This window comes from Sarcophilus harrisii, chromosome 4, assembly GCF_902635505.1.
Source record: "Sarcophilus harrisii chromosome 4, mSarHar1.11, whole genome shotgun sequence".
NCBI lineage: Eukaryota > Metazoa > Chordata > Mammalia > Dasyuromorphia > Dasyuridae > Sarcophilus > Sarcophilus harrisii.
The window spans coordinates 453,070,319-453,097,285 of NC_045429.1; the positions used below are offsets into that span (position 1 = coordinate 453,070,319).

The following is a 26,967-nucleotide window of genomic DNA, read 5'->3' on the forward strand; positions in this document are numbered from 1 at the left end:
ACCCTGGTCCAATATCTCATTATCCCTTGTTTGGATTGCTGTAGCAGCTCTTGGGTCTCTGTCTTAACTCCCTCTGTACTCCAATCTATCCTCTTCTCAGCTATCAAAGTGATCTTCCTTAAAGCACAGGTATATTCCAGACACTCCTGTGGCTCTCTCTTACCATCAGGATCAAATGTAAAATATTCTTACTTTTAAATCCCTTGACCCTTTTCTACCTTCCAGATTTAATATACTTTACCCCCCTCCTTATACTCTATGATCCAGTAATATCAGTCTCTTTGATGTTCTTCCAATACGACATACAAGCTTCCAACTGTTCATTTTCACCAACTCTGCCCCGTGCCTAGAATTTCTCTCCCTGCTTGTCTCTGCTACTAGATTCTCTATTTCCTGATCTATATTCCTTGGTCTCCTTCAAGTCCTAGATAAAATTCCACTTTCTTCTTATAGAACAACGATATTCCATAACATTCATATACCATGTTGTGGAATATTATTGTTCCATAAGAAATGACCAGCAGGATGATTTCAGAAAGGCCTGGAGAGACTTACATGAACTGATGCTGAGGGAAATGAGCAGGACCAGGAGATCATTGTATACTTCAACAACAATACTATGTGATGAACAATTCTGATGGACCTGGCCATCCTCAGCAATGAGATGAACCAAATCAGTTCCATTCGTTCAGTAATGAAGAGAACCAGCTACACCTAGCAAAAGAACTCTGGGAAATGAGTGTGAACCACTACATAGCATTTCCAATCCCTCTTTTTTTTGTCCGCTTGCATTTTTTATTTCCTTCACAGGTTAATTTTACCTTATTAAGTCCGATTCTCCTTGTACAGGAAAATAACCATATGGATATGTATACATATATTATATTTAATATATACTTTAACATATCTAACATGAATTGGTCATCCTGCCATCTGGGGAAGGGGATGGGGGGGGGAAGGAGGGGAAAAGTTGGAACAAAAGGATTTGCAAGGGTCAATGCTGAAAAATTACCCACGCATATATCTTGTAAATAATAAAAAAAAATTCATATACCATAACTTGTAACTAATGCAGCAAATAAAAAGACACCAAGAAAGGTGAAATGGGAATGGAGGAAAAGGAATCCCTGTAGAAAAAATCTTGTAAGAAAACAAAAAAGAGATCCCAATGTAATCATTGACTATAACAGGGGAAAGAAAGAGAAGAAAAATTTTCACAAGGCAAGAACAAGGCTATAAAACAACATCTTGATCAAAGACAATGAACATCAGTCAAGTATTGATTAAGCACCTAATATATGTCAGATACTGTACTAACCAGAGAAAGCAAAGAAAGTAAAGGATGACTCAAAATTCGTGTTGAAAGGAAAAATTATTGAGAAAAACTATTATGACTTTTAAGTCAAAACTGATCTAAGAGTCATTGGAAAAACAAAGATTAGGAACTTGAAATAAGAATTCCTTAGAAAGAGAAAAAAAAAAAAGACCAGCTCATATGGAGGACTAAAAGGAAGGGATTGGGGAAAAGGATAAAAGGAAGTAAAAGAGAAATAATATTTATTAAAATTAGACAACATAACTGAAAGTGAATTAAAAGAGAAATCATCATTCCTAAAGTGCTTTTCTCCTAGATATATAGGGAAGGGTGAACAATAACCACAAAGCTGTTTTAAAAGTTATGTTAGTAAAGTAAATTTTTGCTGTGGACAAAACAGGGACATTGAGGTATGATTAAGCTAGGACTGTTACAAAGTAAGATAAGTTTTATCTCTGATTGCTATGGGCAAATGGCAGGATTGGTTAGATATAAATATAGAAAATGAGACTGGGCTGTTAAAAAAAATAGACAGTACAGTAGCTTGTATTGGTAAATAAGAGAAAAAGTAATCTAATAAAACAATAGTAAGAGAAGCAGAGTAGATGGAGAGCCAGCCTCAAATGGAGAACAATCTGCATCCATATTCTGCCTCCAGGGCAGCCCATATAACTCTGGACAAGTCACTTAACCTCCCATAGTCCTCCACAATTCTCTAAGACTATAAGGTACAGAACAGATACTGGTCCTTATCTGGAAGGATAATTGAAAAGTATGGATAAAATCAGATTTGAATTGGGTCCAAAAATTAACACAACAAGATTAAATGGAAGAAAATCCAAGTCAGTTATAAGCTTGAATAATAATGGGCTGAATTTGCCAATAAAAAAGGAATAAAATTATAGAATGGACTAGGAAATAACACTGAACAATTTATCTTGTTTATATTTCATTGTTTGCATATTATCTCCCCCATTAGACTGTGAACTCCTTGAGATCAGGGACTATGTCATTTGCTTTCCTCATATACCCTGCACTTAGTATAGCATCTGACATACAGAAAACACAACACATTTTACTGACTGACTGAATTTATTTACCAGAAAACAGCCATCCCATTGGATGCCTTGCATATAGTAGCATCAGAAATCTAGAGCTGGAATGGATCTTGGTGTTCTCCAGTTTTACAAATAGAGAAATCAAGATCTAGGGATTAAGTGTTTTGTCAAAGGTCATTGAAGTAAAAAGTGGCTCAGTCAGTATTTGAAATCAGATCCTAAAGCTGTATCAGGCTTAATTCTTAATACAATGTTTTGCATTTATTAGTTGCTTAATAATGGAATGGAATATCAAAAAAAAACAAAACGAGGGATAAATATTCATAAAAATTTAAAGTGAAGGGCTGGAATAATATGGATTGTACTTCAGTTGAATCCGAAAAGGCAAGAATTTTCAATATGATTTTTGAATAGAGTAAGAGGAAAATGAACATTAAAAAAGATAAGTAAAGAAATCATATTATAATTGAAGGTACTCCCTATAACAAAATGATAGCAATTTAAAATATATGTGTCTTTCACCCCTGTGTTCTTAAAGGAAAAACTAAATGAAATAAAAATATTCACATAATAGAACACCACATTAATTTGATTAATTTTTAAGTTGTGGGCATCCTTTGTTTTTTAATTAAGAAATACATTTTGTTCTGACACAATAGATAATTTCCAGTAAACTCTTTTAGAGTTTTTTACTGAAAAAAAAAAAAAGTTCTCTGAAAAAAATATTCCCTGAAAAAGTCAGATCAGGGATTTAGGATGGAAAAAAAGGAAACAACTTTTCACTTTGATAGGAATAGCATAAATGCTGATCACTAAACTGGACCAGAGTTGTGCAGCCTCCTCATTTTTAAATTTTTTTTTTTTTTTTTTGCTTATTGCAGTGATTTCATGCCTATTTTTTCATCTCTGCTTGCTTTATTATATCACTTCACATGTCTTAGTTCTCTGAATTGTTCATACTTCTGCTTCTTCACTATACATGTCATTTGTTCACATATCGCAATCTATTCGTCTAGTCTCTGATCACTAGATACACATTTTTGTTTACAGTTTTTATCACCAACAACACTAACACAAATATTAATGAACATGTGTTCTTTTTTGCTTTTTATTGGTATTCATAATCTCTTGAGAAGTAGTAGAATTGGTAATAAGATCTCTGGGCCAAAGGATATGAACAATTTAGTAATTTTCTTTAATTTTAAATTTAGTAATTTCCTTTCATAATTCCAAATTATTTTCTAGAATATGAATCAAGGTAGACACTGTTTTTCTTTCCCATAATCTGAGGTTTTTCTCAATTAGAACTTGACAAATCCAACAGAAAGATAAGCAAGAAAATATTAGAACTTGAACAAAATGTCGGAAAAATTAGCTGTGACAGGTCTATAAAGAATTTTGAGTGAGAATTATAGAGAAAATGCCTGTTTTGGGAGCTATGGAATGCATGAAAAAATTTGATCAAATATTTGGGCTAAAAACTTATAAACAAATGAAGAAAGGCAGAAATACTAAACCTCACTTACTGGTCACTTCAGACAGAAAACAAGGAAAAGTGTATTCAATAAGAAGTATGAAAAAGATTGAGATAAAAACATCTAAATAACAAATCTAAATAAAAACCTAAATAATGAAAGGGTCAAAACCTAAATAAATAATAGAAAAAAATTTAAATTAAAGACAGAATAATAAGAAGGAAATGAAATATAACTAATTTTTAAAGGGAAAATTATAAACCTAAATGTTTACATTAACCAAAGAGAAACAAAAGAAGACTAATGAATTGAAATGTAATACTGTATGCATGTAATATATGCAATATAAACAATAGTTCATATTAGAGAATAAAAAAAAACTTTGTATGAGAAAAATATGGTTCTGATTCTTAGACTTAGGAAGGAGAAAGTCAAGAAAGAATATGAGATATTTAATAGTCTTGTAAGATATACAACAAACTAATGATCCTTTAACAATTATAAATGAAACTTTGAAAACTAAAGGCAAAAATTAAAATGTTAAAAACAAGTAAAACAAAACTGTTCTCCTTGTTTAAAAACTAAAAAGTTCAGCAGCTATTATGAAAATCATTTCTTTTAAAATGAGAAAGCAAAATCAAGTTAACAAAATTAAAAATAGAAACTATTCACAGTAATTGTAGAGAAAATAAAGAAAATGATCAGAAACTTCAATATTGATTTATAAAGGAACAAAACTAAAAATGTGAATGAAATAATGAATGTCTCCCAAAAATACAAACCCCAAAACACATAAGCTAAATTATCCAAACTCAGAAGAAAACAAATGAAGAAAACATAAAGAAACTTGGGAGAGAGGAGGAAGTTGAGGAGGAAGTTCCAGGTCTGATTTGATTTTTAAGTGATTTATAGCAAAAATTTGAAGAATGAATGATCCCTTTTTTATATATAAATTTTCAAAAAATAGTGAAAGAACCAAAAAATTTCTGAGAAAAATAGATCTTCAAAGCTAGAAAGGACAAAGCCAAGACTAAAAGCAATAATGGACATTAATGCCAAAATAATAAATGAAATTCTGGTAAAAGGATTACATTGTTTCAAAAATTGTTGTAATCTTTTCAACATATTTTTTCCCAGGCAAGCAGGGGATCATTCAGAATTAGGAAAATAATTAGTATAATAAATCATATTAATATGGAAGAGACATCTTGGTGAAGTGGATGAAGGAAGTAGACTTTACAACAGCAAGACTTCAAATTCTTACCCAGACACTAGTTGTGTGCTCCCAGACAAGTGTCATTTAACCTTAACCTCTCTATTTCATAGCTTCTTCATTTAGAAAATGAGAAGGTTGTTTATGATGGCTTCTGAAAACCAGCAAGCTCTAAATCTATAATCTTATAATAACAAACTGACTAAAATCACTTGCCTATGCCAGCCAACAGATACATTAAAAAGTCTTTAATATGATATTGTACTTGTTTCTGCTTATAACTCCACTGATACCCAAGCCTGGGGCACTTAACACCTTTTTTAAAAATAATACTAAACTAAAAAGCATAAGAAAGGATCCTTTATTAATACATGATTAAAAGTATGCACTTAAAACCACAGCAAAGCATATAATTAAAAGCATTTTATTTTTTAATCAAGATACAGCATTATTTGGAATGGAGGAATATTACAAACTTTCCTAATAGGTCATTGAAGCAAGGCGTACACTGCTTTATACCTAATTCCTAATTGATAAAATACTAGACTGTATTTAACACAATACTATAAGGAAACTAACACAATAAAATGAAAAAAAAATCAAATTTAGTCCTGGTTTAAAAGGGGGGTGGGGAATTAGTACAAAATTATTTCAATTTGCCAACAACATGTTAATTTACTTAGAAAACCCTAGAGAATCTATCAAAAAAAAAATTGAGACAATTAGTATGGGTACAAATAATACAATACAAGATATAAAATAAAGCCAAGGAAATTATTAGAATTCTCCCTATGATCAACAAAAACCAGAAAGAGATTGGGGGGGGGGGGAGAAATACAAGTTAAACATAAAACAAATTAAATATCTGGGCATTAACATGGCAAGACAAAAATAGTATTGATACAGGTACAAAATACAGATTACACTGAAATAAAGAAATTTAGTTCATCAAACATTTATCCATGACCACTATGGGTGAGGCATTAGGTTAAGCACTGGAAGAGAATAGCAAAAAGCTATGGCACCAGCATTTTCTCTAAGTCTTGCTTATTTAGTTGATTTAACTAACTTCTATTTTTCTTTAAATGGGAAGACAATTGGAAAGATGTTGTTTATTAGGAAATAACATCAATTAAAAATCTATTTTTTATCTCCCTTTTGGAAAACACGTCATCCTTTTAAATCTTTAATTTTGTTATCATATAACTGCACACAGTAAGTGGTGATCACTCTTTTTTACTGTCTTTGCTATTGTGATTTCTTAATCATTTTTTACTTCGGTAAAACATTTTTTTCAAAGAAATATGAAAAGATTTGTATGAAGTCATAGAGAGGGAGGAAGAACAGATCCTAAAAAATATGGACAATTAAAAGTAATAGCAAGATTATATGATGATCAACTGTGATGGACTTGACTTTTCTCAGCAGTACTATGATTCAAGACAATTCCAAAAGACTTGGGATGGAAAATGCTATTTAAGTCCCTCAGAGAACTATGTAGACCAAATGTGGATCAAAGCATAGTATTTTCAGCTTTATTTGTTTATTTGTTTACTTTTTCCCCTCATTTTTTTCTCCTTTTGGTATAATCTTTCTTGCATAACATAACAAATCTGGAAATATGTTTAAAAGGATTGCACATGTTTAACTGATATCAGATTGCTTGCTGTCTTGGGGAGAGGGGAAAGATAAGGGAAGGAGGGAGAAAAATTTGGAATACTAAGTCTTACAAAAATGAATGTTTAAAACTATCTTTGCATATATTTGGAAAATAAAATACTCTTGAGGAAAATGATGTACAATTCCTAAAATTATGTAAATGAAGAGAACTTTGAATGACAGATAAACTTTGGATTAAAAAAAAAAAAAAGATGTGCTTGCCATCTAGGGGAGAGGGTGGAGGATGGGAGGGAAAAATCGGAACAGAAGTGAGTGCAAGGGATAATGTTGTAAAAAAATTACCCTGGCATGGATTCTGTCAATAAAAAGTTACTATAATAATAAAAGAAAAAAAAAAGATGCCCCCAATCTAAGCTTACAGCATGAAAAAGTATTTACGATCCTATATATACTCTTACTTGAATTCTTCAAATGTCATTTTACTTCACTGTTTTCAAGAGTTGTACATGGTGGGAGATTTAATTGGGAGTTTCTTGCAGGGTGGGCTGGAATTGGGTACTTCAGGTGGTATGCTGAAACAAAATTTATCAATAATTTTTTAAAAGGTCGGTACATAAATGCATACATTTCAAGGTGGAATGCATTAAATGACCCTGTGAATACAGTTCCAAATTGAGATAAAGTACCTCCCAACCCCTCTTATCAGAGGTAGGAACATTGCTATACTCTCAGACATGGTTAGTTTCTCAGATCAGCATCCCCCATTCCTACCCCCCCAACACACACCTTTTTGTTGTTGTTCATTGATACAAGTGATGTATCAATGGATAGTGTATGGCACCAGCATTTAGCACAGTATCTAGGAAGGGTAGAAGGCTATATTGATATAAATGAAAATGATGCGACACCAAAATCTATCATTATCATTATTTTAAAAGCCTCAAAATATAAAAGTATTTTGCTAAACTAAAATAGGACTTTCTAATTTTGCCTATCACTACCACGAGAAAGAAAAAAACAACAACAAAAATGAAAATACTACACCTTCCATTCAGACGCCATAGTTCATTCTTAGGATGTGGATGGCATTTTCCATCATGAGTCCTGTCGTAGATCATTGCTGAGATTGAGCCAAATTGATCCTTGCACAATGTTGCTGTTATTGTATATAGTATTCTCCTAGTTCTTCTCAGTTTCCTTAGCATTAGTTCATGTAAGTCTTTCCAGGTCTTTCTGAAATCTGTATCGTTTCCTAATATTACATTCATATGACACAATTTGTTTAATCGATGGGCATCCCCTCAATTTCCAATTGTTTGACATCACAAAGAGAACCGCTATAGACATGTTTGTTCAGGTGGGTCATTTCCCCCTTTTTCTGATTTCTTTGTCACCTACCATTTTCATGAGAATCACGGTTTTACATAATTAAAAAAAATCATTTTTATTAAACAAAATTGTTTTCATTTAGCTCATCTAAAATTTAGCAGCTGATTTTCTGTTGTATTTTCCTCAGCATCCAACAGCAGGCATACTTATATTTTCCTTACTCTGGTATAGCTTCTCCCTTGTGGGGTTTAGGATAGCAGTGCTTTCCATGCTCATTACTGATCACATCTATGTTTCCAGGGGGGAAATCCAAATGTGAATTCCAGAATTCTCAAATGACAGGCTCTAACTCATAACTTCATAAACTTTAACAAGACCAAGTTCTTGGTTACATCCTCTAAAGATTTTGATCACTTTTAAAATGATTCCCATGCAGCTCCATTGATTTAATCCAAGTAGTTTTCAAAATGTTCATCTTTTACCACAAATGTCTCCTTTTTGATGTGAGCTTCACTGATTCTTAGAAAACTGTTTTTCAGTGAAAGAAAATCTACATGTTTTGACAAAACAAAAACTAGAAATTATCTTTAAGACACCTGAGCCATCCTTTTGGTGTACGTAGAGCCACACTCTGGGTATTAATATAATATAGACAAAAGATAGAGGGATCCAGTTTAATATGCAAAGATAGTAAGAAAAAGGTTTCAAGATCAGTTATAGGAGTAATTATATGGCCCAATGGAAAGAGCACCCGTCCTGGATTCAGGACCAGCAAATCTGGCCTCAGACACTTACTGTTTACTAGCTGTATGATTCTGTGTAATCGTAGGTAAGTCCCTTAACCCCAATTGCCTCGTCAAAAAGGAAAAAAAAAAAAAACATCAGTTATAAGTTATCTTAATATCTTTTTTTTTTCCCTTTGAGGACAGTGTTTTTTAAGGTAATTTTTTCTTCTTTTAAATTGGGGGAGGCAGTTCCTCCATTGTCCCATTTACAAATAAACAGTATTTGAGATGTCTGATCAATGAATCAATAAATATATGTTAAACAAAGAGTATAGAAGACAGAAAGTCAGAGCCAGAAAATGAAGAAAAGAATAGCTTTTAAGTGTCTGCTATAGCCAGAGACTGTGTTAAATTCTGATGGTGCTAAAAAAAAAACTTAAAACAAACCAACCAGCCAAAATAATCTGTACCCTAAAGAAATTTACATACTTTTATGTACTTATTTATTACTAAGTTTAAATACAATCAAGGGGATTTCCATACATAAATCAAAACATACCCTCCAAAAAGACTATATATGAAATTATAAATTCTACTTCATACCACTTGCTTTAAGTATGTAATTCTATACTTTCAAAGCAGTTCTGCTTGTCCTATTACTAGCTGAACTTCCCTTAGGAGAGTTTAAAATATGACAATGACCCTTTAAGATACCCTCATTATTATTACATCATTAATTACTAACTCCATCTTCCATTAACCTCCCTTTCTTCCTTCCAATCCAAAACACAAAGTAGGGGGAAGGGGTGGAGAACTGTAACACAACCAAAATAAATCCACACTGTAACCACCTCTAAAAATTGTATGCTCCTTTCCCCATCTTGTGTTTATCCTTCTGTCTGAAGGAAGGTAATACCTCTAGAGTATTTCCAGGTCTTCTGGAGACCTGGAGACATTCTAATGGAGAATATAACACATACACAAATGGGTAGATACAAAACAGAGTTAATGGAAAGTAGCCATGGAGGAAAAATCCAAGCCATTGGGGGAACGGGAACTTCCTGTAGAAGGAAGCCATGTTTCACAGGAGATTCCATTTACTAAGAACTTCTATATAATTCTTTAAGATCGCAAGTACTATACATACATTACCTCATCTGATCCTTACAACAACCTTGTGAAGCTGATATTATTAGTGTTACTATTTTTATCATCATTATCCCCTGGAACAGCTGTGATAAAGGTAACTCCCTAATCGGTTGGTCTGAGACCTCCCCTTTAGACATTCCCATTGTCTTCTTCCTGTAGGGTATATGCTCTAGATCCCAGCTAAAGGAAGTGTATGACATATGCTCCTGATTACTCCTTTTGTCTTCATGATGAGGAAATTCAGATAGCTGAATATTTCCTCTGGACAGTTTGAGTTGTAATCTGAGAGGTTATGATCTAAAGGGTTCCAGGCAGTCTCAATTCCCCTTCCCTTTTAGGAGTCCCAGACACTCTAGGAGCTCGTTTGGATTAGATGTTTTGTCTGACATAGAACATTTGTCTCTTCTTCTCCTTCCCCTTCCTTTTCTCTTTTCCCTTTCCCTTCCCCTTCCCCTTCCCCTTCTCTTCCCTTCCCTTTCCCTTTCCTTTTCCTTTTCCTTTCTTTTTTCTTCATTTGTTACTTTCTTTTTTTGGAGACAATTGGGGTTTATTGGAATTTTTTAAACCTGTACCCCCATGTTTGCTACTTGTTTATTTTATATATTTTTTGTTTTTTCCTAATTATTTTGGGTTGGATATGGACAAAAGTGCCACAAGCATCCCAGTTACTTTGCTGGGAACAGCAAATATTTAACTGGAGGGAGAATTTAGCAAGATGGATTGGAGAACTTCCTTTGGAGCTAGACACAATCTCCGACCCCCATATTGTGGTGGTTTTCAATCTATGAGCTTATTTTTTCTTTTTTTTCCTTCTTTTTTTTTAAAAAAAATGTATTTATTATTAGCTTTTTATTTGCAAGTTATATGCACGGGTAATTTTACAGCATTGACAATTGCCAAACCTTTTGTTCCAATTTTTCCCCTCCTTCCTCCCACCCCCTCTTCCAGATAGCAGGTTGACCAATACATGTTAAATATGTTAAAGTATAAATTAAATACAATATATGTATACATGTCCAAACCGTTATTTTGCTGTACAAAAGGAATCGGACTTTGAAATAGTGTACTATTAGCCTGTGAAGGAAATAAAAAATGCAGGCGGACAAAGGTAGAGGGATGGGGCATTCTATGTAGTGGTTCATAGTCATCTATGAGCTTATTTTTATAATATTTTGATCATGGGATTTCAATATATTTGATCTCTTTGATAATTGTGTTTTATTTTATGCATTTAAAAACAGTATTCTGAGAATGGGACCATAGACTTTACCAATCTGCTAAAGTGGGGACAAGCCACAAAAAAAGGCAAAGAATCTTTACGTTCTTGTGAGGGACACATATTTTAGCCTATTGCTAAAAGACAAACAAAACCCAGCAACTTTTGATTGGTTTTTTGTTTCTCATGACTGGGATAGCATCAAAAGCACTGGGCCACTGAACCAGCGCTGCTTCAGTAGACTACAAGAACCTTCCAAAGTTTCCATTTTTTCCCTCTTTTTGAGTGCTTCACCTTGTAACTTGGGCAGATCTTCCTTGGACTTAGGGTGGGAAATAGACAGGATTTCTTTCTTTTTAAAAATTATTTTATTTTTCAAGTGCCACATGTTTTCAAAATTTACCAATCCCTTCACTCATACAGTCCAATAAGCAAATTAAAAAACAAACACCCAACATGTATCTAAATAGGCCAGAAAACAAATTCCCTGATTATCCATGCTCTCTCTAAATTCCCCATGTCTCTCTGGCTGTAGGTGAATGGCTTGGTTCACCTCCATTCTTTTCGAGTCCTGCTTTAGCATGGCATCGATCCAAGTTCTAAAGTCTTTCCAAGTTATTTTCTCTATAACGTTCTCATTGGATAATTTGTTTTCCTAACTGCTCTGCTCTGATAATAAAAATAGTTAATTACATAATATTTATGCTATAAGACATACTTATGCATAGGACATTCATACATATTCCCCTATCATATAAGCATGTAATTTACATATTATGTATAAATAAATATTTATGTTTATAGAGCATCATATAATATTTTTTAACATTTGCTAACATTCTAGCATAATATTTTCTCACATTTACATGGGAGTTTTAGGTTTTGCCCGGTGTTTTACAGAGTTTTTCATACTTGATGTAGGCAGCAGGTCATAAATACCTTCCCAGTGGCCCCGAAATTGGTCATTTCATCATTTCTTACTGCATGACAACGTTCCATTCTAATTTGTTTGGCCGGTCCCAGTGAAATGTATAACATCTCTTACTGTGCTCTCCTCCAACTGCCGTCTTGGTACTGTTCCTGCCTGGATTATCGGAAGGGCCTGCTAATTGATTTCCAGCCTCCAGCCTCTCTTCACTCTTAAGTCATCTTCCATTGAGCAGTCAAGTTGACTGTACTGAGGGACATGTCTGACCATGTCACCTTCACTATCAGAAACCCCAGTGGCTCCCTGCACTCTTCAGGATCACACAGTTACATTTTTGCTTGTTCAGAATCCTTCATAATCTGGCTCCTTCCTCCCTTTGAAACTTGCCTATACCCTAGCCCCCTCTGCATGCTCCGGGACGCACTGACGCTGGCTTCCCAGTGTTCCTTCATCTCTCGGACATTTTGGATGACTGGCCCATGCCCGGAACTCTCTGCTTCCTGATCTTCGCTTCTGGTTTCCCCATCATCCTCCAATCCAAAGTCCTACCTTCTGCACAATTTCCCCCTTAACCTCAGAGCCTCCCCTCTGGGATGAATCTTGCCCACATCTTGCTTCGACACAATTGTTTCCATGTTGTTGCCCCTATTAGAACGTTTGGTCCTTGAGAAGTTAAGCTGTTTTTGTTTCTCTTTGTATCCTCAGAGCTTAGCAGGCAGGAGTCAAATCAAATCAAGGTAATTTCAGCAGATGTAACGTGTGGTCCTGGTAGTCTTTGTTTTTTGTTGTTCAGTCCTGACGCCATGGACCATCCCGTCCATGAAGTTTTCTCACCAAAGATACTGGAGTGTTTGGCCATTTCCTTCTCCAGTGGATTAAGGCAAACAGGGTTAAGTGACTTGCTTAGAGCTAATAAGTGTCAGGAGGTAAAATTTGAACTCTTGTTTTCCTGATTCCAAGTCCAGTGCACTCTCCACTGAGCCACCTAGCTGCCTCCTAAGCAAACTGAGGCTAAGTGACTTGCCCACACAGAATCTGAGGGTTTCCCTGACTCCAGACCCAGGGCTCTGGCCATCTCAAACATTAGGTATCATTATCAATTGCAGCATGGTGTAGTAAGGTAAGGGCTAAAGGTAATATTATATTGATTTTTTCAGGTCAAGGTTTAAAGATATTGGGCGATTAGTCCTGGGACACCGCCAGGAAGCATGGAAGGCAGATTTTGAACTCAGGCTTTCTTGCCCCCAGCCTGCAGCGTCTCCCACCCGCAGCTCACTCACCTATCATCAATCACTGAGCATTTAGGTCTTCCTAGTTTTGGTTTTATTACTTCTCAATAAATGTCTTTGCACAAATGTCTTTTTTGCCCATTTGGGGGATGAGTGCCTTGGGATTTAGGAAATTTTAGGATTTGGGGAAGAGCTCAAGTGGTGGACTTAGTTTGCATCTACTAGGGCTTACAATGAGCCTGGCCCAGAAGAGTGAAAATCTGGGGTCCCAGTGGACACCTCTGAGCCTTCCTGGCTGAGGGATGGGAGGCTAGAGCAAGGCTTGCTGTTGCCCTCAGGCTCACTTTCTTCACCTGTAATTTATTAATCGATAAACATTTATTAAGCACCTAAGGCATGTGAGGCACTGTACTAAGTTCTAGAAATTCAAAAAGAGACAAGAGATGCCCAGCAGCTCCCAATCTAATAGGAGAGATGACGTGTAAATGACCAGCTACAAATAAGATCCATAGAAGATAATTTGGGAATAGCCTCAAAGGGCTAAAGCACTAGCATTAATGGGGACCGAAGAAGTCCAAGAGTATATATGTGATCTTAATTGATTCTCAAAGAGACGTTATGAAGAGCCTGCCTATAAAATGGAAACGTTGCATGGTGTCCGGATAACTCTGGACTTGGAACAGAAAATATCTGTTCACACTCTGCCTTTCACATTTGCTTGCCTTGTGATGTCTAGCTGGTCAGTCTCCTCATCTGTAAAATGGGAATAATACTAACTAGAGTATTGCCTTCAAAGGATTGCTGAGGGACTGCTCCGATGGGAAAGAATATTGCCTCTCTGGGTTCAAATCCTGCCTTTGTGATCTTAGGCGAGGCACTAAACATGTGGGATCTCAGTTTCCTCATTTGTAAAATGAAAGTTGGGCTTCTTAAACCCTAGAGAGGCCTATTATTTATGTGGTGCTTGACAAGTGATACACTGTTATTATTTCTATTTCACAGAAAAAGACACTGAGACTGAAAGAGGAAATGACTTGTCCAGAGATCCCACAGCTAGTAAATAACTAAAGCAAGATTCAAACACAAGGTCTTCTTGTCTCCAAGCTCCACTACGCTCTTCGCTGAGCCATCCAGCTCCCTAAATTTCTTGGGGGGTGGAGGGGGAGAGAATGTGCTGTTCTTTAGGGAATGCTGAAATGCATCATGTGTCACGGATGGAATGCTGGGCTGGAATCAAGGGTTTAAACCCCTGAAGAGATTTAAATCCCTCTTCAGGCACAGGTGAACTGTTCTATATGATGCCGGGTAAATCACTTTATATCTCTGAATCTCATTTTCCTTTTCAGCAAAATGGAGCTAGTAATAGCACTTATATCACAGGGTCGAGGATCAAATATATAAAGTGCTTCCTAGATCTTCTTTTTAAAAAAATTTTTAATAGCTTTTTATTTACAAGTTCTATGCACGGGTAATTTTACAGCATTGACAATCGCAAATCCTTTTGTTCCAATTTTTCCCCTCCTTCCCCTCTCCCCTAGATGGCAGGATGACCAATACATGTTAAATATATTAAAATATAAATTAAATACAATATAAGTATACATGTCCATAGTTATTTTGCTGTACAAAAAGAAAGAGACTCTGAAATATTGTACAATTAGCCTGTGAAGGAAATCCAAAATGCAGGTGGGCAAAAATAGAGGGATTGGGAATTCAATGTAATGGTTCTTAGTCATCTCCCAGAGTTCTTTCCCTGGGTGTAGCTGGTTCAGTTCATTACTGCTCCATTGGAACTGATTTATTTTATGTCATTGTTGAAGAGGGCCATGTCCATCAGAATTGGTCATCATATAGTATTGTTGTTGAAGTATATAATGATCTCCTGGTTCTACTTGTTTCCCTCAGCATCAGTTCGTGTAAGTCTCTCCAGGCCTTTCTGAAATCATCCTGTTAGTTATTTCTTACAGAACAGTAATATTCCATAATATTCATATACCACAATTTATTCAGCCATTCTCCACCTGATGGGCATCCACTCAGTTTCCAGTTTCTGACCACTACAAACAGGGCTGCCACGAACATTTTGGCACATACAGGTCCCTTTCCTTTCTTCAAGATTTCTTTGGGATATAAGCCCAGTAGTAATACTGCTGGATCAAGGGGTGTGTACAGTTTGATAACTTTTTGGTGCTTTGTAGATCTTAAAGTCAGCTAGTAAGTAATATTAACTATACTTTTGTTATTTTGGATAGTTTGAATATTCATTCATTTTGCTCGTCACTGTAATCTCCCAATTTTGCCAGCTTTTTTTAGCTGAGGCAACTGGGGTTAAGTGACTTGCCCAGGGTCACACAGCTAGGACGTGTTAAGTGAGGCCAGATTTGAACCTGGGTCCTCCTGACTTCAAGGCTGGTGCTCTACCCACTGCCCCACCTAGCCCCCCCCCCCTACTTTTTTATATTTGGGGATGATATTTATTCATGTGAAGTTTTTAGGTTTATCGCTTATAGGCTCTACTCGAAATGCCAGGTGGCCACTGGGAGCTCTAATAATACCAGCAGCAGTGGGCTGCACCTGATGAATCACTCTTCATTGTCCCATTTTTGCTGAATCTTCCTCCTTCCCTTCTCTATTTCTTCCTTCTCCTCCTCTCCTTTAATGCAAATCAGGCCAGAAAGAATGAGAACCTAGATGACAGAGTATCAGGACTGGAGCCCTTCAGGGTGGGAGGGATGAAACTTAAGAACATAGTTCTAAAGGCAAGGAGGGACTTGAATAATAATGGACATGTATAAGGTCCTGGAAGGTTAACAAAGCATTTTACATCCCTTACTTCATTTGCTTCCTCCGAGCAACTTTTCTAAGGCAGATCTTTCAAGGAATTAAAAAAATATATTTTGTGATATTTTTATTTATTTTATTTTTATTTTATCATTATTTTAAGTTACATTTTTAGAAATTGGTTTTTATCAACATTTTCTGTTTCCTACATCATCACATTCATCCCAAGTAATCTTTTCCCTCCTGAGAGCCACGTCTTCTGACAATTAGTGTTTTTTAGAGATTAAAAAAAAAGTATTAAAAAAAGATATACTTTTAAAGAAGTCTGACCTTTCATCTCCAGGAAAGGGTGGCTTCTTTAGTCCCATTCTGAGACTGTGAAAAGTAAGGCTCAGGTAAGTGACTTGCTTATGGTCATTCAAAAAGCAATCTGTATTTATTAGGTTCCTATAATGTGGCAGATACGCGGAGGCTACTCCCAGTAGCCCCTTTCCCAGTCTTCCTGCCTCCCCCTTTCCCCTTTCCCTAGATAATTTTTCTTAAATGAACATCTCTGCTCAAACTTTTTTTTTTTTTTTTGATCAATTCTTATTCCTCTGCCCAGAATTCATGGTCTTCTACAAAGGTCAGCTGACCTTTCACACTCCCCTCCAATAACCTTTTGTTTGCCAAGGTATTTTGTCCAGTTGCTCATCATCTGTGACCCAGGCCCAAGAGTTTTCTTGGCCAGGATACTGGAGTGGTTTGCCATTTCTTTCTCTAGCTCATTTTTCAGATGAGGAAACTGAGGCAAACAGGTCTCGTTTCTTGCCCAGGGTCAGGGTCACACAGCTAGTAAGTGCCTGAGGTCAGATTTGAACTCAGAGAGATGACTCTTCCTGGCTCCAGGTCAGCAGTCTATTCACTGGGCCAGGGAATCGCCACCACTCATGCTCAAGCCCAATACCCTACACCTGCCCCACCCTCTCTTTCCACTGGGTGGCGTGCTTTCCACTATTTAATGCCCAATTCTAGGGTTCCTTTGTGACCTTTCCCCTCCGATCTCAGGGCCAAAGGTTTAGAGCTTGGAGAGGCCTGCCAGGTAGCCCAACTCCTGGCTTTGGCACAGGAGAACCGAGGATCCGAGGGACCCATGGGTGGGAGGCTTCAGAGGGAGGAGTTTACCACAAGTTTGGTCTCCTCATTTACATGTTGCAGCTTTGCTCCTGCCACTAGTGACTTCTCCAAGGTAAAAAATCAATGGTCCAAATGTGGCCCTCTCTCGGGTGCCCAGCACAGTGTCAGGAATACAGGAGACTCTGGATGGTTTTCTTCCTTTGCACGTTCATTCTCATAGCTCCAGGCTTGGGTCAGCCATTGGCCACCAAAAGACCTGGAGGTCCCCGCAGACTCCCATATTCGTCAGCAAGAACTCTTGCCCAGAACCTGTTCAGATATGGCCTCCCATGATCTCGGGCCACTCTCATCTCAAACGGGATCTTCCAGGCTTGAGCTTCAGCTCCCCCATATCCCCACAGTGCCCCCGGTTTCATTTCTTTCTCCTTACACTTGGTGCCATGAGCAGCCCATCTTATCTCACTTGCTGGTTCCCTTCCTACTTCCTACATGACTTTCCTTTAGTTATCTGCCTGCCCACCATGTGCTTTTCCTTTTCTCCCCCCCAAACTCCCTTCCCGTAAATAATTTTCAGCAACTGAGCAAGTCCGATCAGCAAAGACCAACCCAAATCACCAGAGTCTTGAGGCGAGAGCCGCTTCCAGACAGAGCGGACGGACTCAGTTAAGATGGAGAAATTTTTCTGGCTGTGGCCAATGTGGGAATTTGTTTTGCTCAACGATACATGTTTGAACAGGAGTTTTATATTTCTTTCTTTGGGGGAGGGGAGAGAAGGGGGAGCATGGAAGAAAGAGACAAAGATGATCATTTTAAAAATTTTAATGAAAAAAAAACCAAACAAACAAAAACACTCAAACTGCTCTCCTGACTCTTTTTCGGTCCAAGGGCAGAAGGAACCAGTCTGGCAGTGTTGCCCACTCTTAAGTTCTGAGGCCCCGCTTTTTTGTTGCAGGTGTTTCCACACCGGTGTTCAAAATCATAGAACCCCAATGTCAGAGCTTCCCCTCGGAATATCAGAGCTGGGTGGTACCCTGGGATCCAGAGTTGAATTCAGAACTCTGGGATGGGGAGAGCTTGGGCCAGGGAGAATCTTAGGCCAGAGACTGTCAAGAGTTAGGAAAAACTCTAGAATAGAGGCCGTCAGAGGTGAGAGGGACCTAGAACAGAGCATTCAGAAGTAGAAGGGATGTTAGAATAGGTACTGTCAGACTGACCTTTGAACTCAAAATGGCGGGGGAGAAAGAACCCTAAAACAAGACACTGGCAGAGCTCAAAGGAAGAGAATGTCAGATCTCAGAGACGCCAGAACCTAGAATGTCAGAGTTGTGATGGGCCACAGGCCTCCATAGGTCAGGGCTAAATTGGGAACCAATTGTGTGAGAGGAAAAGGATCCCTAGAACAGAGAACGTGAAAATTAGGAACAGATCAGAGCAGAAAGGGCTCCAGAGTAGCAGGACTGGGAAGGACTTAGACTAGGGATTCACCTGGGCCTTTGGCGGTGGAACCTTCTCAGGTTAATGCCTTTAAATGCATTAACATAAAATACATAGGGGCTTGCAAAGAAACCCAAGTCTTCTCTACACACACACACACACACACACACACACACACACATTCAGGGACTCAGGAAGAACACCTGCCTTGGGACACAGAGCTGGAGCAAGAACGGGAGCTAACAAGAAAGACCTTAGAGTTCACCGAGTAAAATCTCCATTTCACAGCTGAGTTGGGAGGGAACACCGAGTTGAAAGGGGGGTCGCCGAGTTGAAAGGGGGAAACGTCTGGCCTGAGGTCAGCGAGGAGCCCGAGTGCCTCAGAAGCCCGTTCCCGGGGGGCTTCCTCCTTCTCCCCGAGTCACTTGGTCACTTTCTCCAGAAGGCGAGTCTCCGAGAGGCAGCACCTTGAGCACGCGCCGCGTCCGTACGCTCCCTCGGACCCGCGACCCCCTCGCCCCTCGCTGACCGGCGCACACTCCCTCCCCGGGCTCCCGCAGCCGGCGCCCCGCGCCAGCCTCCGCTCGGGCCGGGAGCTCCCACAGCCCGAGGCGGAGCAGCAGCCCCCCAGTGGCCAGTCCCAGAGCCCGGCCCAGCGAGAGCGGCGGGCTCTCGGCCCGGCCCGGCCCGGCCCAGCGAGAGCGGCGGGCTCTCCGCCGAGTTTCCCCCCGCGCTCTCGGAGCCTCCGGCCGGTCCCGGTCCGGATCGTCGGGTTCCGTCCCGGCCGCCGGGGAGCGGGGAGAGGAGAGCGAGCCAGGGACGCGGGCGCGAGAGGGCGTGGGGGGAGCGCCCGCTGCACCGCCCCCCCTCCCCATCCCCGTCCCTTACCCACGTAAACACACCCCAGCGCTGCCCACACACGAGGCCACGAACAGCCACACCTCCGCACCCCTCGGCCACACCCCCGCAACTCCGGCCCCAACGGACGTAAACAACCGCAACTTCGCGCTCCTCTCTCCCCGCCGCCCGTAAACAAGCGGAGCCCAGCGAACGGCGAGGGGCGCACGCCCACTCGGGGCCACACCTCCGCGGCTCGCGCACGTGGACATAAACAGGCACATCCCGCCACACGCGCGCCAGCTCCCCCAAAGTCGGGCACGCCCCAGGGTGCGCAACCCGCTTCCCCGGCTCGGGCGCGCCCGGAGCCCACTCGCACAGACCGGGGGGCGCGCACACACACGCGCTCAAACACCCTCATTCGCTCACTCACGCTCGCCCAACTTCCAGCCCGTGGACCCAGGCGCGCCCAGCCCGCGCTACCGCCGCCCCCGCCCCCACCCCATCCGGCCCCTCCCCCCCACAGCTGCCGCTCCTCCCCCCTTTCCCCCCGCCCGCCAGTCCGGCCACCCCGCGGGGAGAGAGGGGGGGGCAGGGAGCGCTTTGTCCCCGTGCAGCCGCCGCCGCCGCCCGTGGGACGCGAGGAGCCCGAGGCCCCCGCAGGCGCGCAACTTGGAAGCAGAGTCTCCGGAGTTTGGGGTGGGGCGGCTGGGGGGCGGCTGGCGAAAGGGAGCGGGAGGAGGAGGAAGGCGCAGCGACGACAAGGACCGAGAGGAGGAGAAGAGGGCGCCGGGCAGGGCAGGGCAGGGTGCCGGGGGACCCCGAGCGGCGGCGGACGATGAACAAGCTCTACATCGGCAACCTGAGCCCCGCAGTCACCGCCGACGACCTCCGGCAACTCTTTGGGGACAGGAAGCTGCCCCTGACCGGCCCCGTGCTGCTCAAGACCGGTTACGCTTTCGTGGACTATCCGGACCAGAACTGGGCCATCCGCGCCATCGAGACCCTGTCGGGTGAGTGCCCCACCGACGGCTGCCCTCCGGCCCGCGCCCGTCGAACGCTCCACTTCCCCCTCCTCCCACCTCTTCGGCTTCTCCGCTTCCCCCAGAGCAGCTCAGAGCTCCCGGCGCCGGGGGGGGGGGGGGGTAGCCGTCTCGCCAGCAGCTTGCCCGAGGGCGCCTCCCGGGGACCTGCCCCGGGCTGTCGCGCGCCACCGCCTCCGCGCCCGTGGCCGTGACCGTGACCCCCTGGCCCCTCGGGGCTCCCCCCGGAATCCTTCCGCGGGGGCGCCCCGGCTCCTGCGGCTGTCCGAGCTGCTCCGGGGACACCCCGCTTGCCGTGCGCCCTCCGCACGGACTCCCGCCACTGGCCTAGGGACCCCTTTCGCCACCGGGCCCCCGCGCTCGGGTGATACCAGCTCCCCCTCCCCGCACCCCCCGCGGGCCCTGGAGCGCTGGCCTCCCGAGCCTCCGCCTCCTCCGCCGCCGCCTCCGCCTCCTCCTCCTCTCTCGCTGGGCGCTCGTATTTTTCTCGGATTTTTTTCTCCGATTTTATTGAGAGCTGTCCCGGGCCGGGGGCGCCCAGGCGACGGGTCCCCCGCCTCCCGGGCTTCCTCGAGCACCTTTTTACGAGGGGCCCTGTCGGAACTCGGCGGGGGCCCCGAGCTAAAGCGAACCAAAGAGGGGGCTGGGGGCCCGGGCGCGGAGCGCACTGCTGCAGGGCCAGGGCGTCCCAGCGGCACGCGAGAGCGCACCCACCGGGCTCACGGCACGGGCACACGCGGGCACCGACCTGTAGGCGCTCACCCGCGAGCGCTCCCACACTCCCAAACACTCACACGCGCGGGCAGGCGCACTCTGGCAGAGAGCCGCTCTCGGCCGCTGGGCCCCGGGGGGGGGAAGAAGAACACGGGACACCCAAGGCCAAAGTGTCCTTCTCTCACCGGGAGGGTGGGGGGCAGCCGGTTCCCCCCCCCCTCCGCGCCCCCCGCAAACCGAGAGCTGGCCAAGAGAGACCAGAACTTTAGCCGGGCCCCGGAGCCTTTTCTGCCACTCCCCTAGTTAGCGGCCGGGACGCGGGCGCCCCGACCAGGGGCCACCAGCACACAGCATGGCTGCCCCAGCCCTGCGTTTTCAGTTTTCAAATGAGCTCATCCTTACAATTGGGCGGCTTACGGCAAAATAATTGATTTTTCTTTTGTAACACTCATACCGGCCAGAGGGCTGGCTCCTTGGGGTTGGGGGCCGCTCCCGGGACCGAAAAGTTTGTGTGTGCCCACCTGGGGCCGGCTTGGACAAAGTTCTCGCAGGGACTCGTCCGCCCCCACCCCTTGTGGCCCAAGTACAGATCCCGAGCCCACAGCCGAGGGTGCTCCTTTACTCCCTCCCGCCTCCCCCCCTACCCCGACACCTCAGTCCTAGGTTCTGAGCCCAAGGGAGGTTCTGAAAAGTTTTTTTCCTTCTCGTTTTAAAGGTAAAGTGGAATTACATGGGAAGGTCATGGAAGTTGATTATTCCGTCCCTAAAAAACTGAGGTAAATAAGTTCTACTTCTATTGTTTGTCTGGACTTTGGGTGGTTGGTCTGCGACCTCAACTCCAACCTTGATAGTTGGGGGTTGAAATGTGGGGGGTGGGGAGGGCAGAATCGTTTCATGCATTTTTTCTTGGTGTTATTGGCCAGAAAACGCTGGCTTTTTCTATTTTTACTTTCAATATATGAGGTGTTTGACTTTGCGGATCTATCTGGTGTGGCCTTATCAGCAGTCGTTGAGGGTGGGGGAGATGAAGAGAACTTTCAGATGTGAAACTCTTCAAGCAGGATTCTTCACCGACGTTAGGTGTTGGGGGGCTAACCCTCCCCCCACTTTCAAAGCGTTTTATAATCCCAAGGCTTGGGGCCTGGTCAAGAATCGGAAAGGGTTCTCAGCAGGGGCTGTTGGATCCAGGTCTTTTCCTTTACCTAAAAGGCCTCTGGGGGCAAGTAGTCTTGAATTTGCAAAGTTAGAAGCAATTGAGCTGTTTCTGGAGATGGTGTGGAAAATTCGAGGCTTGATTTCCAAGGGTGGGCCCCAGCTGAATCTTCCTCCCAAGCCCAAGTTTGTCCCTGCTGAAATTGGCCCATTTCTGAAGCTGGAACCGGGTGGGAATGGGAGATAATGGATCTTAAAGAAATATCATTTTGCTAAGTCTGTGGAAGTTGTACTTAAGAGACCATTTGCTTGACTCCTGAAATAGCCATCCATTGAAATTGGAGGGGGAGGTGGGGAGAGAAAGAACAAAAATGAACATTTCTTTCCCTTTTTCTCTTTCGGCCGTTTCCTTGGTTTCTGTATGCCTGCGTATCATTGCTCTTTCCCTTTGCATTCTGTTTAGGCGCCTGGTCTCAGAAGTTGTCACTATGCAATTGGAGATTATAGTCACTTAAAACTTCCTAGCTCTCAGTTTCCACATCTATAAAAGCAGGGGATTGGACTAAATGACCACCTTCAAGGTCCCCTCAGGCCTCGCTCTTTGATCCTGGATTTTCCTGTTGGCAGTAATTGTCAATTATCAGTGCCGTGGAAGAACTTTCTTGATTTTACGGAGGGCCAAGAGAGGCTCAGGAACTAGCTGAATTTGAGGATTGGCCAGGGGTGGGGTGAGGGCCTTGCAAATTTTGATCCCCCCCCCCCCCCCCCCGCCTTGATAAATTGCTTTTTAAGCCTGATTATTTATTTGACTGAAGAATCAGTGATATATTAAAAGACAGAGACTAGTGGCTTGTGACTAGGAAAAGGTTATGATTTGTAATTTAGCCTATGAGGGGTAAAGTGTTCCCTCCCCAAAGAAGAGTTTTCTTCATCCAAGGCTTTCAGATGACCTTTAGCCAATGATTGGTTTGCCATTGACACACTCTTGTATCCTGTGTGACTTATGGGCTTCCCAGAAGCTGGTGTTTTTGTTTGTTGGGGGGGTGGGGAAGGGAATTCCATGGTCTTATCCTCCAAGTTGGGGTCCTCAAAACTTGAAACCTCAATATCGAAGGAGCCCCCTCATGGGCCCACTTATTAGATTAGCTGTTAATGGCTCTGTAACTCTTAGCAATGGTATTTTTTATTGTCTTTAGTTTAAAAAAAAAAAAAAGTCAATTGTACAGCCTTACCCCGAAATCCCATTTTTGTCGGTGTTCGAGGCTTGTTTTTGCCTTCCTGTTCTCCCTCTCTCCCCTCCCCCCAGTTCTCCCCCCTCCCAAATGCATAGAAATGTTGCTTTGGAGCTTGGGCCTTTAAGTCAAGCATTCCATCAGGTGACCCGGGGGCCAGCTGGCCTGGCGGGGGTCCAGGTCATGGTATATGCAGAAAAGTTTTCCAGTGCTCCCAACTCGGACTGGATTTCCTTGTGGATCTGGACCATGGGACTCTCCCCCAGCACTCCAGACCGAGCTCTGGGTGTGATTCACTTTGAACATACCATTTGAATGCATAAGCCCTGGAGCCAGTGGTTTTTCCTGGAGTTTCATGTTTTTTTATTAGTTGATTTGAATTTCCTTTGGACTTAGTGATTAGTTGGGGATGGAGGGGGGGGGGGGGGGCGGAGGGCCCAGATGTGGATGTGTTCATGGCGGGGAGTTGGGCTCCCAGGGCCTTCTCCCAAACACCGGTGGCCTTGGAGGCTGGGAAGATAATTTCCAAGCCTGCTTTTCTTTGTTTTCCTCATTTTGTGTGGGCCCGTGTTCATCCTGTGTGGATCTCTGGGAAAAAACGAGCAAGTTAGGACCCAGTTTTTCTGCTCTTGAATCCATCATCCTATGCGGACTGATGGGACTGGCTTTTCCAAGCGTGTGTGAGACACGGTAGTGCTTCTGCTGGCCTAGGACGCCAGGATCTTGGGAGAGTATCTGGGGGTTCCGCCGGGGGGGCCCCCTTTGGGTTCTCAAGCTTAAATGTACCCCTCTTGTATCCAGTTGTTGAGATGTTGGTGGACACACACACGTTTGCATCCATGGGCATTTCTACTGCCACATAATCAGGAATCTGGGGGGATTTGGAAATTGAGATTCAGAATTTCCGGGGTAGAGCTGGGAAGTTTTTTACCCTTTTTGTTGGCGGTGGTTGGGTCTGGTTTGTTTTCATCCAATCGAGGCCTGTAGCTGTCTAAAAGTAGTGGGGACACAAGCATCCCCTTCATTTGTTCCGGGCCGTGGGTCACAGACTGGCTTGACAAAAAAATAAAAGCACCTTTGAGGCTTCCCTCGCCCCCCCCCCCCCCCGGGCAGTTTTTGCTTGGGGGTATGCTGGGATCAAAGGTGCTCGAAAGGGAAAGGGCCTATAGGCTTTATTTGTGCTGGGCTAAGCCGGCCTGGGCCCTCCTTCCTTCCTTGGCTGGAAGTTTCACTTTATGGGCTCCCAAGAATTTTATTCCCATCCAGTAGGCAGATGGGTTCTGGAGGATGTTGGAGGGAACCTTCCAGAACCAGCGAGGAAGGGGGGTGGGGGGGTGGAGGCCCTGGTTCCCCTCCATACTCCCCCCACCCCCACCTTTGTGAGCAGAAGCCAGAAATCAGGGACAGACATGACCCAAGTGGGGAGGGAAGATGTGACTCCTGGGAGGTGTTGGAGGAAAAAGCTATGAATTTGTCTTTCATGATTTTTCAAAACCAGTAATTGTGTTCTCTCCCATGCAAATGGCCTCGGTCTCCTATAGGAATGTTAAAGAAAACAGTGTCCCGATTGTGTTTTGCTTGTATGTACCACATTGTGTATGGGAGAACGAAATACCAAACTCGCCCTCCCCGGCCCCAGCCCCCAAACAAACAAACAGAAATCCCCAAGCCTTTTTGCAGATCCCCTTTCACTTCGCTCACAGAGGAGAGAAAATCTCCTTTGCTTCTTCCTGGGCTCCTTTTCCAGCGTTTGTTGAATTCGGAATTTGTTAAGGCTGGAGGGAGGGGGCAGATGGGATTGTATACATCTCCCGGACCGGAGCTATACGATCTTTGTCATTTGGTGTTTGAATCGGGACTTGTCCTTCGCCCAGCCAGAAAGAGGAGGCTCCTTTTACCCAGCCGCCCCTGCCTCCCCATAATGCAGGAGGGAGCTGGGAAATCGGTGTCACTTCTTGAAATCGCTTTTCAAGGATTCCAAACTAAAAAAAAAAAAGAAAAGAAAAGAAAAGAAAAAAAAAAAGCAAAGATCCTAATGGTTTGTGTCTCGTGAAAATGCGAGTTTGCCACGCCAGTTTGTTGTGAAAAGGAACAAGAAAACCCCCTTCTAGCTTGAGTTTTGTGTGTGATTTAGGGGAAGACAAAGAAAATAATTGTCCCAACAAACCGATTTCCCCTGGAGAAATAAGCAAGTGAAATTGACTTCCCATTCACTCTGCAGCAGATCATGGCCCCTTTAAATGGCTCCACTCTGGGGACTCGGATAATTCTCTCCCATTTCATCGTTGGCTTTCGGGTCCGGGAGGGCATCCTGGGAGCTGAGGAGGACCCCAAAGGCCAACCTGGGGCTGATCTGGGTTCAGTTCAGTGGCCTCTTCTGACCAGGGGGAACTGAGCAGAACCTCCATTTGGAGATTGCAACTTGTTCGGCTTGTTTACTCTGGACATTTCCAGAAGAACCTTTTCCTGAATTTCAGACATTCGGCTTCATGAAGCTTTCCAGGGTGGAGGTGCAGGTCTGACGGATTTTTAAAAATACAGCATGATTTCGAAGCGGGTGCATCCCCAGACGACTGTTGCACTCTTGGGAAGCCGCCAGATTTTACTTACAGAATGTACACTGAACTTCAAAATGGAAGGAAAAAAAGTACATTGACTCCAGCCCCTGCGAGTCACTTCCTAAAGTCAAACGAGCAGCGTCAGCCGGAGTTTTTGGAAGGAGACCATTGAGGCATTTTTAAATAGATTTTGTTTTTTAATTTCTAAATATTTGCTGGTGCAAACTGAATCATAGCCCCAGACGTGCAGTCTTGTCTTCCCAGTGGGATGAACCACTAGCCACGGGTGGGAGAGGGGAGCGGCTCCAGGGTTTGGGCTTTGTGGCGCCTCATTTTGAAACAGGAGAGGTCGAGGGGCTCAGTCGGAGGAAGTAGTCCACATTTCAGGGCAGGCGGAGAAAATAGTAAATAGAAAATGGCCAGACCCATGTGTGTCCAGAGACTCGCCCAGTGAGGAGCTTGTTTATACTCAAGTTTTAGAGCCGGAAAAATTGACTTTGGCAGAGGATGGGCAGCCCCTCGAGGGCAGGGAGAGTTCCTTTTTTACTTTCACTTCCGGGCACTACTTGGCCCTGGGATGTGGTATAGGTGTCCCAAGGCTACCGATTACAATCCTGTCCAACCTGGGGAGTGTATGCTTACAGTCTGGTCAATAAACAGGGATTGTCCCAAGGACCGTCCAAGACAGAGGTTTTGGGGGTTTTTTCCATCCTATTTTTTTCTTCAGCCCATTCGACGAGACTTTTATCAAGCCCCAGGCTTGCCTAAAGAGATAACAAATACAAAACCAAAGCATGTGCGATTGTTTCCCATTAAAAAATATACCTGAATAAGATTGGCTGC

At 42.9% G+C, this 26,967-nt stretch overlaps 1 protein-coding gene across 1 annotated transcript in view; it reads left to right on the forward strand.

The window, feature by feature from the left end:
* Positions 1-19,956: 19,956 nt before the first annotated feature.
* The window catches only part of IGF2BP2 (insulin like growth factor 2 mRNA binding protein 2), an 87,858-nt gene continuing 80,847 nt past the window's right edge, over positions 19,957-26,967 (forward strand). Inside the window, exons 1-2 of the mRNA XM_031968755.1 lie at positions 19,957-20,438; positions 21,898-21,958. Of these exons, the coding sequence (XP_031824615.1) occupies positions 20,264-20,438; positions 21,898-21,958 (236 nt within the window). The 5' untranslated portion in view covers positions 19,957-20,263. The remainder of the gene's footprint in view (positions 20,439-21,897; positions 21,959-26,967) is intronic.